Source organism: Psammomys obesus, unplaced genomic scaffold (assembly GCF_907164565.1).
Source record: "Psammomys obesus unplaced genomic scaffold, mPsaObe1.curated_primary_1811, whole genome shotgun sequence".
NCBI classification, from domain to species: Eukaryota; Metazoa; Chordata; class Mammalia; order Rodentia; family Muridae; genus Psammomys; species Psammomys obesus.
The window spans coordinates 7,803,553-7,816,101 of record NW_026591598.1 but is presented as its reverse complement, the minus strand read 5'-3'; the positions used below and the strand labels follow the sequence as shown (position 1 = coordinate 7,816,101).

At 48.6% G+C, this 12,549-nt stretch overlaps 1 protein-coding gene across 2 annotated transcripts in view; it reads right to left on the bottom strand.

Annotated features, from left to right (window-relative positions):
• The window catches only part of Ak2 (adenylate kinase 2), a 21,754-nt gene extending 9,442 nt beyond the window's left edge, over window positions 1-12,312 (bottom strand). Inside the window, exons 1-4 of one of the 2 annotated variants that reach the window (XM_055611056.1) lie at window positions 12,145-12,312; window positions 6,314-6,439; window positions 3,009-3,119; window positions 2,809-2,903 (exon numbers count right to left, since the gene is read on the bottom strand). In XM_055611056.1, coding sequence (XP_055467031.1) covers window positions 2,809-2,903; window positions 3,009-3,119; window positions 6,314-6,439; window positions 12,145-12,237 — 425 coding nt within the window. In that variant the 5' untranslated portion in view covers window positions 12,238-12,312. The remainder of the gene's footprint in view (window positions 1-2,808; window positions 2,904-3,008; window positions 3,120-6,313; window positions 6,440-12,144) is intronic. The other variant, XM_055611057.1, reaches the window with a different exon arrangement.
• Between the last annotated feature and the right edge of the window lie 237 nt (window positions 12,313-12,549).

Genomic DNA, 12,549 nt, shown 5'->3' with positions numbered 1-12,549 from the left:
TCCCCGCTCGCCCCTCTACTCCCCCCCCCCCCCCCCCCCCCCCCACATCCACGACCTTCCCCTCCCCCCCCCCCCACCCCCCCCCCCCCCCCCGCGGGCCCCCCCCCCCCCCCCCCCCCCCGTTTACAGTCAGCACTGAGGTAGTGTTTTTAGGATTTAGGATGCTGTTTCTGCCCTAATACCACGTGGCTCCACATCATGTGATGACTTCTCAGCTCTGTCCTCAGCTCTAATGACTTTCTGTTATTACTTTGTGAGGCCCACTCTCTCCGCCGAACCCATCCTTTCTTCCCAACTTCATCCATGCTGCCCCTCCAGCTTCCCAAGCACACTTCCTACCTGGCTCAACAAGTCTACCACAGGCTCCAGCCCGAGCCCAGCCCCAACTGGTCCTCATTCCCACTTCCACTCCAGGGTGGAAAAGCGACCCTGAAACCACCCTCATTCAGGGTTAGTTAACACATACTTCTCCTAGGCAGCCTTCTCCACCTGTCCCCAGGCTCTCTTCCCACTGCACCAAGTGGCCAGAGAGCAGAAGTAGACGTTATTGTACTATTCTCCTAGAGCTTGTCACGGTCTTCAGCCCTGGGGTACGGCTGATGTAAGGGCAGGTACCCAGGAACTCATCCAGTTAAAGGCCTCCAGTGTCACTGGATCTGTTATTGATGCTTTGTACCTCACAGACACCAAGGCTAGGGATGTCCCTTACTGTTGACCATACTGTTTCTTGGTCTACATCAACATCAATTCTGTCTACTTCATGTCCAATGGGAATGTAAAGAAACGCAAGTCTCTGTTGTGCAGAAGCCTATGAAATAGCTGGAAACACAGATAATGGAAATTTGAAAAGAAAATGAACATAAAGTAGGTTTAACTGTACCCCCCACAGCCTTTCAGGGTAACACATCTCACACTGTTATGTAATCCCATCTGGGTCTCTCCTTGAAGGTATGCATTATAGAAACATGAACAAAAAAGTTCAACCTCATTAGGAAATCTAAGTAATACTCTAACGAGACAAGACATTTGCTTCCTAATATAAAATTTACATACCCTTTCAATGGTGGCAGCATCAATTAGAAGCAATACAACTGTATATTAAGAAGGGACATCACCTAAAGAGTGATTTATGGAATGCTGGGAAGTACCACAATCCAAATTAATGACCGTGAATGTCTAAGACAGCAGGTTTACTACCATCCAGAGGGTCATTAAAATGACAAAGATTAAAAAAAAAGAAAAAAAGAAAAAGGCACATTCCTTCTAGACAATTGCATACAGGAGGTTCTCTGATCAGCCTCCAATGGTGTGCTAAGCTTGTTGTTAATGGGTGTCCGGAGGGCCATTTACAATTTGGGAGCAGTATTTATGCCTTTGGTCTCATGAGGTCCCCAATCTAGGCTCTAAACAGGTATGTGGGGTAACTTTGAGGAGCCCCAGGATTCATACTGGTCAGGTCATCAAGAACATCTGAGCTTGGATGCAGAATAAGGAACCTATGATTGAGGCCCTGGACAGGGCCAAGTTCAAGTTCCCTTGCCACCAAAAGATACACATCTCAATGTGGGACTTTACTAAATTAATTCAAATCAATCTGAAGGTACGCTAACTGAGAAGCAGGCCATCTCTGATGACTGGACCCCGGACAAGTGGCAGGCCGTACTCTTGAGAGCTCCAGCTGTGCTGTAGCACCCTTAATTATGCTCACCAATAATCTCTCCCCTTTTCTCTCCCTCCCTCCATGACACAATAGAAAAAGCATAAAGGTGCTCTTAGTGCTGGCAGACAGGAAGCAGAGGCAGAGAAACAGGGTAGAGAAACCACAGCCTGGAAAAGTGCACGATGTCTCAACAAACTTGTTCAGAAGCATTTCTGTGTTTGACACTATTTTACGGAAATAAGAGAAACAAGCTTTGAACAAAATTTACTTCGTTAAAAGATGGGGTTAGGGGGTGCTGAAGAGATGGCCCAGTGGTTAAGAGCACAAGATGTACAGTTACAGTACAATTCCCAGCACCCACAAAGTGGCTCACAAACGTTTATAACTGCAGTCCAGGGGAACCTGATGCCCTCTTCTGACCTCCACTGGCACTAGGCAAGCAGGCTGTGCGAACATTAAACAAAACAAAATAGAAAGCAAAGAAAAAGGGAGGGGAGGGCTGGAGAAATGGCTCAGTGGTTAAGAGTACTGGCTGCTCTTCAAGAGGATCCAACTGATTCCCAGCACCCACGTGGCAGCTCACAACTGTCTGTAAGTCCAGAGGTCGGTGAGGACAGGAGCAAATAGTATTTTCTGGGCACAGTAAGGACCACTGTGCTCATGAACTCACTGCAGAAGACCTGTACAAGATCAACTAGTCAACATTCTAGCTTGGAGTGGGAGGGCTCATGAGCCCCTAAGCCTAACTGAGGAACAGGGAAGGCAGTTTTCTTTAAGGGTATGGCCCCTGGTGGGTTGACCATGCTTCACTGGACGACACCACACCCCCAAGTACATGAGCTGCACAAACCGGACTTGGTGGGGCATTATTAAAAGGGGAAAGTTTGCTCACAGGGCTAGAAGGTTAAATCTGGGAGGAATGGGGGACATATATGATCAAAATGTATGAAATTCACAAAGAATTAATAAAAGAAACATGCCTAGACACAGATGTCTGACCCGGAATCCCTCGCTCTTCTCTCCATGCCCTGGCCCAGGTTACCACACTAGTACATACTGATGCACAAGATGGAAACCTGTTGAAATGGCACCAAGCTCCTGCCCCACAAAGCTCTGGGAAGCACGAAGGGATCTCCATGGACACTTACCTTCCAGTGATCCTCCGGATCAGCAGGGAGTCTGGGATGCTGAACTCGATCACTGAATCAAGCTTCTCTTTCCTCTTCTCCATGAGGTCATCGAGCTGTAAGAGAGCGTGTGACCCTAACCCTGAGACCCGTCTCCTTCAGGGTGAGTCTAGAAAGGGCCAGCACTTGCCCTCCTGCAACAGGGCATGGACACTGCCTACCATCTCAGCCTGCCTCACAGTCCGAGGGAAGCCGTCTAGAAGAAAGCCGTTTTTGCATGAAGGAGTCTCCAAGTTCTTCTCAATGAGCTCCACAACCATCTCATCACTCACCTGGAAGAGAAGAGCCTTGGGTTCAGACCTGTCAACTTGACCCACAGAAGCAAAATCAGAGCACATGTGGGAGACCTCCATTGAGATCTGGACCTTAAATGTTTCCCCTTTAGTGTTGAAGGCTTGATCTCCAAAACTGTATCTCTAAGCTTTGTTACTACGTATGTAGGATGGGTAGGGAGGGCCCACGAACCACCGAATGTGCATGGAGCCACTTTCACCTTTACATGTGCTCAGCAGACTGAACCCAGGTCATCGGGCTTGAGAACACACTTTTACTGTTGGGCCACCTTGCTTGAGTAAGCATGCACTTTTGCTCATTCTCTCTCTCTCTCTAAGGGGCACAGCTTTGCTCTACACGTCTATACAACAGTTCAGTAGAGGCCCAGAAATACCGCACCAAGCAACCTAACTAACTTTCCTTCCTTCCTTCCTTCTCTTTTTTTTTTTTGTTTTTTCAAAACAGGGTTTTTCTCTGTAGCCCTGGCTGTCCTGTAACTCACTCTGTAAAACAGGCTGGCCTTGAACTCAGAGATCCGACTGCCTCTGCCTCCTGAATGCTGGGATTACAGGCATGCGCCACTACCACCTGGCTCAGTATTTCCTCTTTAACTGGTTTCTGTTAGGTATTTATTGCAGTAATGCAAAGCTGACCAGTATAGGCTCCGTCTGCAACACTCATTCCCATAATTCTGTAGTGGCCAGACATGTCTCTCTTTGTAACTCTAATGTGTTCAATGAAGTGGGTAAGGGAAGAGAGATCAGAGCCTGAGTGCCACACCTCAGGCCCTATGGATGTCTTCTTCCAGTAGCTGTTTAACTATCAGCTACAAGTTGCCATCACCTGACAACCAGGACAGAATGGTAGCTTGACTAGGATGTAGGAAAGTACCAATGATGCCTGATTTACAGTTCGTTAGAATAACACTACCATGACTGAGATGCAGGCTTGCTTATTGGGCTAAGACATGGGGAAGAACTGCACTGAGCTGGCAGTACTGGATCACAAACAAGGAACTGAAAAGCCACCCCAGCATAGTCTAAGGCTCTCCAAAGTCCCACTAGAAACCTCTCACAGCATTAAAAGAAAACTCACCGTCACTGACACCCCCCCCCACAGCCTTTAGAGAGAGAAAAGCTCCCATCTGTATTAGAGTAAAGACCGATCTTGGCAGTTAAACCTTTTATCTTCAGGACCAGCTATGAAGTTAGGGACAAAGTGTAACACCCTGAAACTGATGGAGGCTTGGAGATAAGCAACTTCATGGCCACATCCCAATTTCCTCTCACGTGAAATTTTCTGCACAAACCCAAAGTCCAAATTATCTATCTTTCTGGCTTGATCCATGGCCTTACTGATCTGAAAGGAAAGTAAGAAAGCAGTGTGTGCACAGACAGGTTGTGGTACCACTCAATACTGCTCTAGAATCTCCAGGCCTAATAGGAGGTAATTCGGGGATAAAAACAAAGTTCAGATTTCAGCCAAGCATCAGAAGCAGGGGATCAGAGAAACCAGGTCTGGTGGTCCATGCCTGCAATCTCGACATATAGCAAGTGCTGAGCCAACCAAAACTACGCGACAAATCTTGTTTCAAAATTAAAAATAGGGCCATGAGACAGCTCAGTGGTAGTAGCTTGCTACCAAAGCCTGAAAACCTGAGCTTGAATTCAGGAAACACAAGGTGGAAGGAGAGAACCGACTTCTCATGGCTGTCCTCACCTTCAGATGAATGCACACACTAACAGGGTACAATTTTAAAAATGAAAAACAAGAGCAAAGCATCGGAGGGACCGCAGTGTGCTAAGTGGTGCAGTACTCGCCTACTGCGTTCAGAACAAAATCCTGCAAGTGTCAGCAGAGGTCAGGTTCCAGAATAAGTGTCAGCCGCAAGCTCTGGCCCTAAACAAACATTTAGTCAATCCACTGTATCTGTCAATCAGGCCAACTGGCGTATTACACAGGATCACTTTTCCACAACTGCCAAGTAACTCCCTCGCTAGAAACACAGAGCAGTGAGCCACAGAAGAGCTTTAAAATATTTCTGTGGTCTCCTGAGTTTGCATTTGCATATATCCGGGAGTCTTGTCCACAAAATAGCAGTTTCACTTTGTTATATTCGTTTTGGGTGTTTTATAAAAAGCATTAGTACAAAGTATCTTCAAGAATATTGTGAACAATGGGTGTTATGGCACATCCCAGCACAAGGGAGGCAGAAGTAGGCACATCTCTGTGAGTTTGAGGCCAGTCTTGAAAAAGCAAAACAACAACAACAACAACAACAACAAAACCAATATTATGACCATATGGGAGGGGCTAAAGAAAGGAAAGAGGGAAATGATGTAATTGTATATATGTGTATGTACATATATATACATACATACTCAAATAAATTATATATATATGTATATATACATACATACATATATATTATATATATATATATATATATAGAGAGAGAGAGAGAGAGAGAGAGAGAGAGAGAGAGACGGTCTTAGCCCTGGCTGAACAAGTTCAGAGACCTGCCTGCTTCCCAGTGATGAGATTAAAGGTGTGTTCCACCATGTCTGTCTGGTAAACACACACCCACAGACATGCTTAACTTTTAAATTTATTATTTATATGGATGTATGTGCACTATGCGTATGCCTGGTGTCTGCTGAAGCCAGAAGAGGGCACAGGATCTCCTAGAACTGGAGTTACATACAGTCGTGAGCTGCTATGTGGTTGCTGGGAATCAAACCCAGGTCCTCTGAAAGAGCAGCCAGTGCCCCTACCCACTGAGCCATCTCTCCAGCTCTTGTAACTATATTTTAATTAAAGAAAATAGAATACTGTGAACAGGACTGGCAAGATGGTTTTATGGGAAAAGTGCTTGTCATACACACAAAATAACAAAACTGTGCAAATAAATTTTGAACCATCCATTATAAATCCAGAATACGGCAAACACTAGGCTCTGCTCAAAGTTCCTATTACCTGCCAGTCTGTTAGAAACACCTCCCACAGGGCTGTCTCAGAAGACTGTCTACGATGGTGGGAATGTTCTATGCCTGCGCTGGCTGGTGAAGACTTCAAGTGTGTCTACTACCAGTAAGGATGCAAATGTTTAAGGAAGTCAAACCAAGAAGCCACAAGTAGCTGGGAGCCACCGTTCTGGACGCAGGTATATGCCTCACAGGTATGACAAACCTACCAGTTTTCCAGCATCCATTGTCGCCTTCAGCTTCTTCCCCAGCTCTGAACCTGAAGCTACCATGGCTCTCAGCATGTCCCCAGTAGCCAAATGACAGACACAGAAGTTTTCAGCCAATTTGGGTGCCTGTGGAGCCAAAGACAAAAACCAAGAAAGAGTTAACACTGTAGGCCCTGCACTTACTGGCTATGTGAACTTAGTCAAATGCCTACTTTCTTGCTGCTGACAGGAATAAGAGCATCTTACCTTACATTCTAATGGAAAGCAATGACAGGGTTATTGTAAGAATTATATGATTACATGATAATGCATACAAAGTACTTGGAATACTTAGCACACAGGAAGCCATCATAAATACTAGCAATTGCCACTACCCCACTGAAACACAAGGCCATGTTCCTGGTTATAATGGAGAACACAGCAGCCATGCAATACTTCACATAGCTGCTGTGACACTTAGCTCATTTTATAAAGCAGATGGACTATGGCGTGGGTGAGTATCTGCCACAGACAGGGTGAGTGTGTGGCCACTAGGCCTGGCAGCTGGGGCAGGGAAGGCAGAACTGCTGCAGTACCTTGGCTAAATCACTCACTTCTCAAAGCTGCAGAACAGCTTCCACATGTGTTCAACACGAAGAACAGTCCACTCAGAAAGTGGCTGTGATGTGGACATGAGATGGGCAGGCTGAGCATGTGCACAGTAATCACCTGTAGGTCAGTTTTAGGAGGGCTTCTAGGTTGTTTTGTAACGAGGTTCTACCAGGCAGCTCAGGCTGGCCTCATGACCTCATTCCCCTGCCTCCTGAGTGGTTGGGATTTTAGAGGTGCCTGTCCAGCTGGTGGGCTCAAGCCAAGCTGCGCACTACCTCAGTCCCTTGAGGAGCTTCTTCTCCTTTCTAGGTTTTAAATCTCTAAGTAAAATGAAGAGGGTACTAATCCTCTCCACATCATGGAGCCCATCAGCATCCAATACAGAACTGGCGCATGCAAAGCGCCAGCAAAGATCCGCTGTGAGCCGTCGCAGCAACCTCTGCCCCAGTTCAGTTTATTTAAACGAAAAGGAAATATTTGCTCATGGCTCTTCCACAAACCTTGGAGGTAAACAAGCAAAACCAAAACAAAAACCCCGAAGGAACGGGGGACACAGCTCCCAAAGCTCCCAGGTGGTGCTGGGTAGATGTATCTCAGCAGCAAGGCACACACGAGGTCCCTATCCCCACACACATTTAGCTTTCTCCACAAGGACATTAAACACTCGAGCACTCAGGGTCAGGCGGCTTTAAATGGAAAACGGTCTTGGGGCCTGCAATATCGGTTCTGTAGTCACAGGTGCTCAGCTGTTTTAGAAATCTCGAAGCTAAGATCCCTGTTTAAACAAGTTCATTGGGTCTTCTCTTGGGTGCACAGGACGAAACAATTGATGGGGCTTGACGCAGGAAATTCTGGTTTGTGATTCACAGACTGATTCCACTAAGGTGAGCAAATCACTTGATTGGGAAATGGAACCTGGCGAGAAGGCGTTAGAGACTGCACCCCGTAAAAATTAGGGCCAGCAACTGCTGACAGTGGAAAGCCGGCTGCACTGTGGACACACGCCAGGGAACAGAGCTTTCTGCCAATCGACCCCGTGCTTATTAAAATTAACTTGAGCAATCATAGAAGCCAGGGTCGCACCGACAGAGAGAAAGGCCACTCTGGTAACTCAAGTGTTCAACTGCTACCCACAGCGGTGGGCTGCTCACACGCCCTTCCGGGTGACTCTATGGCTGCGTGGAGAGGGCACACCAACAGCCAGGTGCAAGACCGTGCCTTGCTTCCTACTGGTCTTGTGGGAGAACACACCCACCCACCCAGGCCGTATATGCGTGCACTCCCCTAGACAGTGAAACTTGGGTCTGGCCGGGATCCTGTCTAAGGTACTCGCTGTTGTACAAGTGGGGTGGGGCTGGAGATATCGCTCGGCTGGAAAAGCACTGGCTCAGTGAGCCCAAAGACCTGAGCTCCAGAACCCACATACAAGCTGGGTGAGGTGCTATGCGTTTGTAATCTCAGCACCTGGGTGGCAGAGACAGACAGGTCCCTGGGACCCACCGGCCAGCTAGTCTGACCTACACACATAGGAGGAGCGTCAGGCCAGTGAGAAAGTCTCCCTTAAGATAAATAAATAAAAATTATGGGTGCCCACTGAGTTGTAACTCAGCCCAGAAAAATTTTAAAGAACACATTTCTTTAGCCATGCTGACATGAGTCATGTAATATGGAATTATACAGGTACAAGAGGAGTGGTGGGAGGAAAACTGGAACATCACTAAGCAGGCCCTAGGCACGAACAGGTCAGGAGCGCCAGCAGCTGCTAATGAAGGCCACGCAGTCTATGCAGTCAAAGCAGAAAGAGCACTCGGCTGCAAGCGAATCCTGCCATCCTGCAATGGAGGCCCACTGCTGACAGTAGTGATTTCTTGTTCTTTTGAATTTCACAACTGAAAACATTCCGCAGCCAACTCATTACTTGGAAGGCTGACAAATCGGGGAACAAATCCGGCATTTAGGTGGACTTTATAAGCCACTGGGTAAACAAACAGGGGATGGAAAGTTTCTCTCTACAGACACACAAGCTAAGCACAGGCTGTGGTGCGTGCTTAGAATCCGAGGAAGGGGCACTGCAGGTTCCGGGCCAGCCTAGGCTACCTGCTGAGACCCGGTCGCTGAAAAACCGAGGGTATAGGGAGGACAGAAGAAGGGAGATGTTTCAGCCGAGGAACGAAACAAGTCATGTAATCAAAACACTACCGTTTTGCTACCCATAATTAATTACTGGTCTTAGGCATTGGGCAGCAGCAGACACAAACACTGGAAATGTCTGAGTGAAGGACAGAGCATGGCAGCACCTGGCAGCCAGGCCAAGAAACAGAAGCTGATAAACTGAATGCAACAAAATACCTGCAGGAGATGGAAGGGATGGAAACGTTACGCTAGCTCAGCAGGTAAAAGTACCCACCGATGTCTTGAGTTCGACTCGAGGGACCCACGTGGTGGAAGGAGAAAGGACTGAACGTTCTCTGACTTCCACGTGTGCACTCAGGCAAGCACACACCCTCTCACACACGATGAATATTTTTTTTTTTTTTTAAGAACTTGTTTTAGAGGCACTATATATTGTAAAAATGTTATGGTGCCTGGGGTTGCTTTGGCATAATTTATAGGGAGATGGATGGGAAGGCTGACGGTTACAGGGCCCATTACATCGCTCTTTTGCTTCCTGTGGTGCTGAGGATGCAAACAAGCTGGGTAAGTGAACTGCCAGCGCACAGATTGCCAGCCCTGCTATTCTGAAGCAAGGTCTTAGTGTGGTAACGAGGCTGATCTTGGGCTTACCCCACAGGGGACTTGAATTGTCAATCTCCTGTTTCGGCCTTCCTAGGAGCTGAGGTTACAAGCTTGTACCTGCGCCCTTTTATGCATTTAAAACTTCCGGTAAGACATTTGGGTGTGTGAGGTGTGTCTTCAGGCTGAATATCCCTCCAGGCTGCCACTCTCAAGTCTTTGTTTGAACTTTTGTTCAATTCTACGAAGCTACAACCACCAGTACCTTTATGGCTCCTGATATGGAGGGGGAGGCAGACAGAGGGCAAGTAATTGCTCTGTGTTTTCTCAAGTCTCAGTTCTTAGTTTGCTGGTGTTGTTTTCAGACACAGGGCCTCACCATGTGGCCACACTGTCTTCAAACTTGGCCTTAGTCTCTGGGTCTACAGAAGGGCATGAGCTGTCACACTCATCTCTCAAGCCAAACCTCTAATCATTTCACAAAGCCTTCCTGGACCAACTCCCACCACTCCTGAGCCTTCTGCAATAAACTCATCACGCAATGTCCTTCCACATCTGAATAAATCAGCTCAGCACTGAGCTACACCAGAGCTGGGGGCAGAGAGATGTGCTGCCGAGTGGTCAGCATTCACTGTATAGCTGTTATGTGCCATACCATCAGCCATATGGGTCCTGATCTGAAGACCGTAATATTCCAATATCCTTGTAAGCTTTTCATTGTCCAGGTGAAAACACGGGCGCTAGGAAGTTATACAGCTCTGGATGAGCTCTCCATTTCCCTAGTGAAAGGTCAACTTCAACATAAACTTTAAAAAAAAAAAAAGAGTCACATGTGAGCGATCCTGCCTATACTCTGTAACTCCCGGTAGGAGCTGTCCACATCCAAGATTAAACATAGACTGTCCATTACCTAATAACAGCAACAGAACTGAAGACACGTCAGCATCACTGCATATAGGTGGTGGTGGAACCTCAAAAGAACCCCTAAGTTTACAGAGAGAGAGAGGGTACAGTGGTCCTTTGGGACCTACAGCCCAAAGGCAGAGGTAAAGCCAGAGGAAATGAACTAAGACTTCAAGACCTCCTGCCACCCCCATTAATCTGTGTCGCTCCTATTAATCAAGTGTGTGTGTGTGGGGGGGGGGGGTGTCCCAACCAGGAGTAAGATGCTGATGATCTGTTTGCTAAAACTTCTGGAACTTGGCAAATGTGACACGGCTCAGTAGGTAAAGTAGTTTGCCATCAAGTCTGATAAACTGAACTGGATCCCTTTAGGAAAAAAACAAACAAAAACCCCACAAAACACGACTCTAGCAAGCTGTCCTCTGAACTTCACGTATGCACCTCGGCATGCATGTTTCTACACACACACACACACACACACACACGCCCTCTCTCACAATGTGTGTGTGTTAGAGAAAGAGGTAATCTTTAAAAAATAACAATAAACTCAGTAGTGCTAGGAAGAGTGAGGTGAACAGTGCCCATTTGCTTGGGAACCCAACCTTGAAAGAATTCCCTTTTTAGAGCCCATTGATCAGCGAGGTCCCAAGGCCTAGGCGGGGAGGTAGGGGTGAGGGGCGGGTTGGTGATGCCAAACAACTTGGCAAGAAAGTGACATCCAATAACCCAACCTTTGAGCTTCTAAATCCTAAGTGGGATCACTAACCCAACTTGTAAATCCTAAGCGAGATCATAAATCCCATCCCTGATCTATGACCCAGATGCCAAGTGAGGCCCCGCAGTGGGGCAGAAGGCAACTCCAATCCTCTGGAGGCACAAGGTTCCGTGAAGCCGGTTTCACTACGGAGCGCCACTGGACTCCTAAGCCCTTTTCCTAGCCGTTTGGCCCTCCATGTGAACGTCCCAAGATCGCCCACCTAAAATCATCAGAGTCATCTTTTGCTGCTCCATAAGCATTTCTCGTCCCACTCACAACCCCCATGGTTCCAGCTTTCGGATGAACTGGAAGGGTTTTCTCCCACCCCGGCCCCCACCACTGCTGGCTCATACGGATCAAGCCTCAACTCTTGGCAGGACGCCTCGCTCAGCATATGCCAGCTCCCTCTCGGCCCCACGTGTTGGAGGCTTCTTACCCCCTAATCATTAACCATTACAAATAAAAAGTTCTACCCCATTTGTGCCTAGAAGTTATCCCCGATTAGGGGAAATCCATCACCAACTCGGAAGGAGGGCGTTTTGGCCACAAAGCTTTCTCCCACTCAGGTCCGTGATCCGGGGGATCGCCCTGCCTGTCACAGTTTTCAGCTAACAGCCCCTGGATCCCCTAACACGACCCCTTAGCCTGGGTTCCCCCATAAACCCACACCAGCCTCCGACTGGGAACCTCCTGTAAACGCCGGGCCACAGCCTGAGACCCCCGCAAGGGTCCCTGCAGGCCGGGGCTCACCACCCAGCTCGGGGCGGGAAAGGAGCTTCCGGCTCTCCGACCGCGCTGACCTTGCAGCTCCGCGGGCTCCGCCACCGGGCGCGGAGCGGACACTCACCTGGGTCCCCTTGCCAGCCCCGGGCGGCCCCAGCAGCACCGCCCGGATGCCCTTCCGACACTCCGGCTCGGGAGCCAGCGCGTTGGGAGCCATGTCCGCCAATGCCTCGCTCTGCCAGCCGCCCGCACGCCTTAGGAGTCTGGCGCTTCCAGGCCGGCGCACAGCCTACTCCCGGATCGCCACTGGTCGCTCGGCGCGTCCGTCAGCCCTCTCCGCCCGCCCCCGAACCTGACGGCCACTCTCAGGGACCAATCACACGAGGAGACTGAGGGATTCTCGTTTCTTATTGGACAGAATGGGGAGCGAGGAAGAGGCGGGTCCGCCTGGGAAGAGCGGGGCGGAGAGCGCGTGCGGCTGCCGGCTGGTGTGCGGAGTGGGCGGGAAAACGAGAAGGAAGCCCGGTGC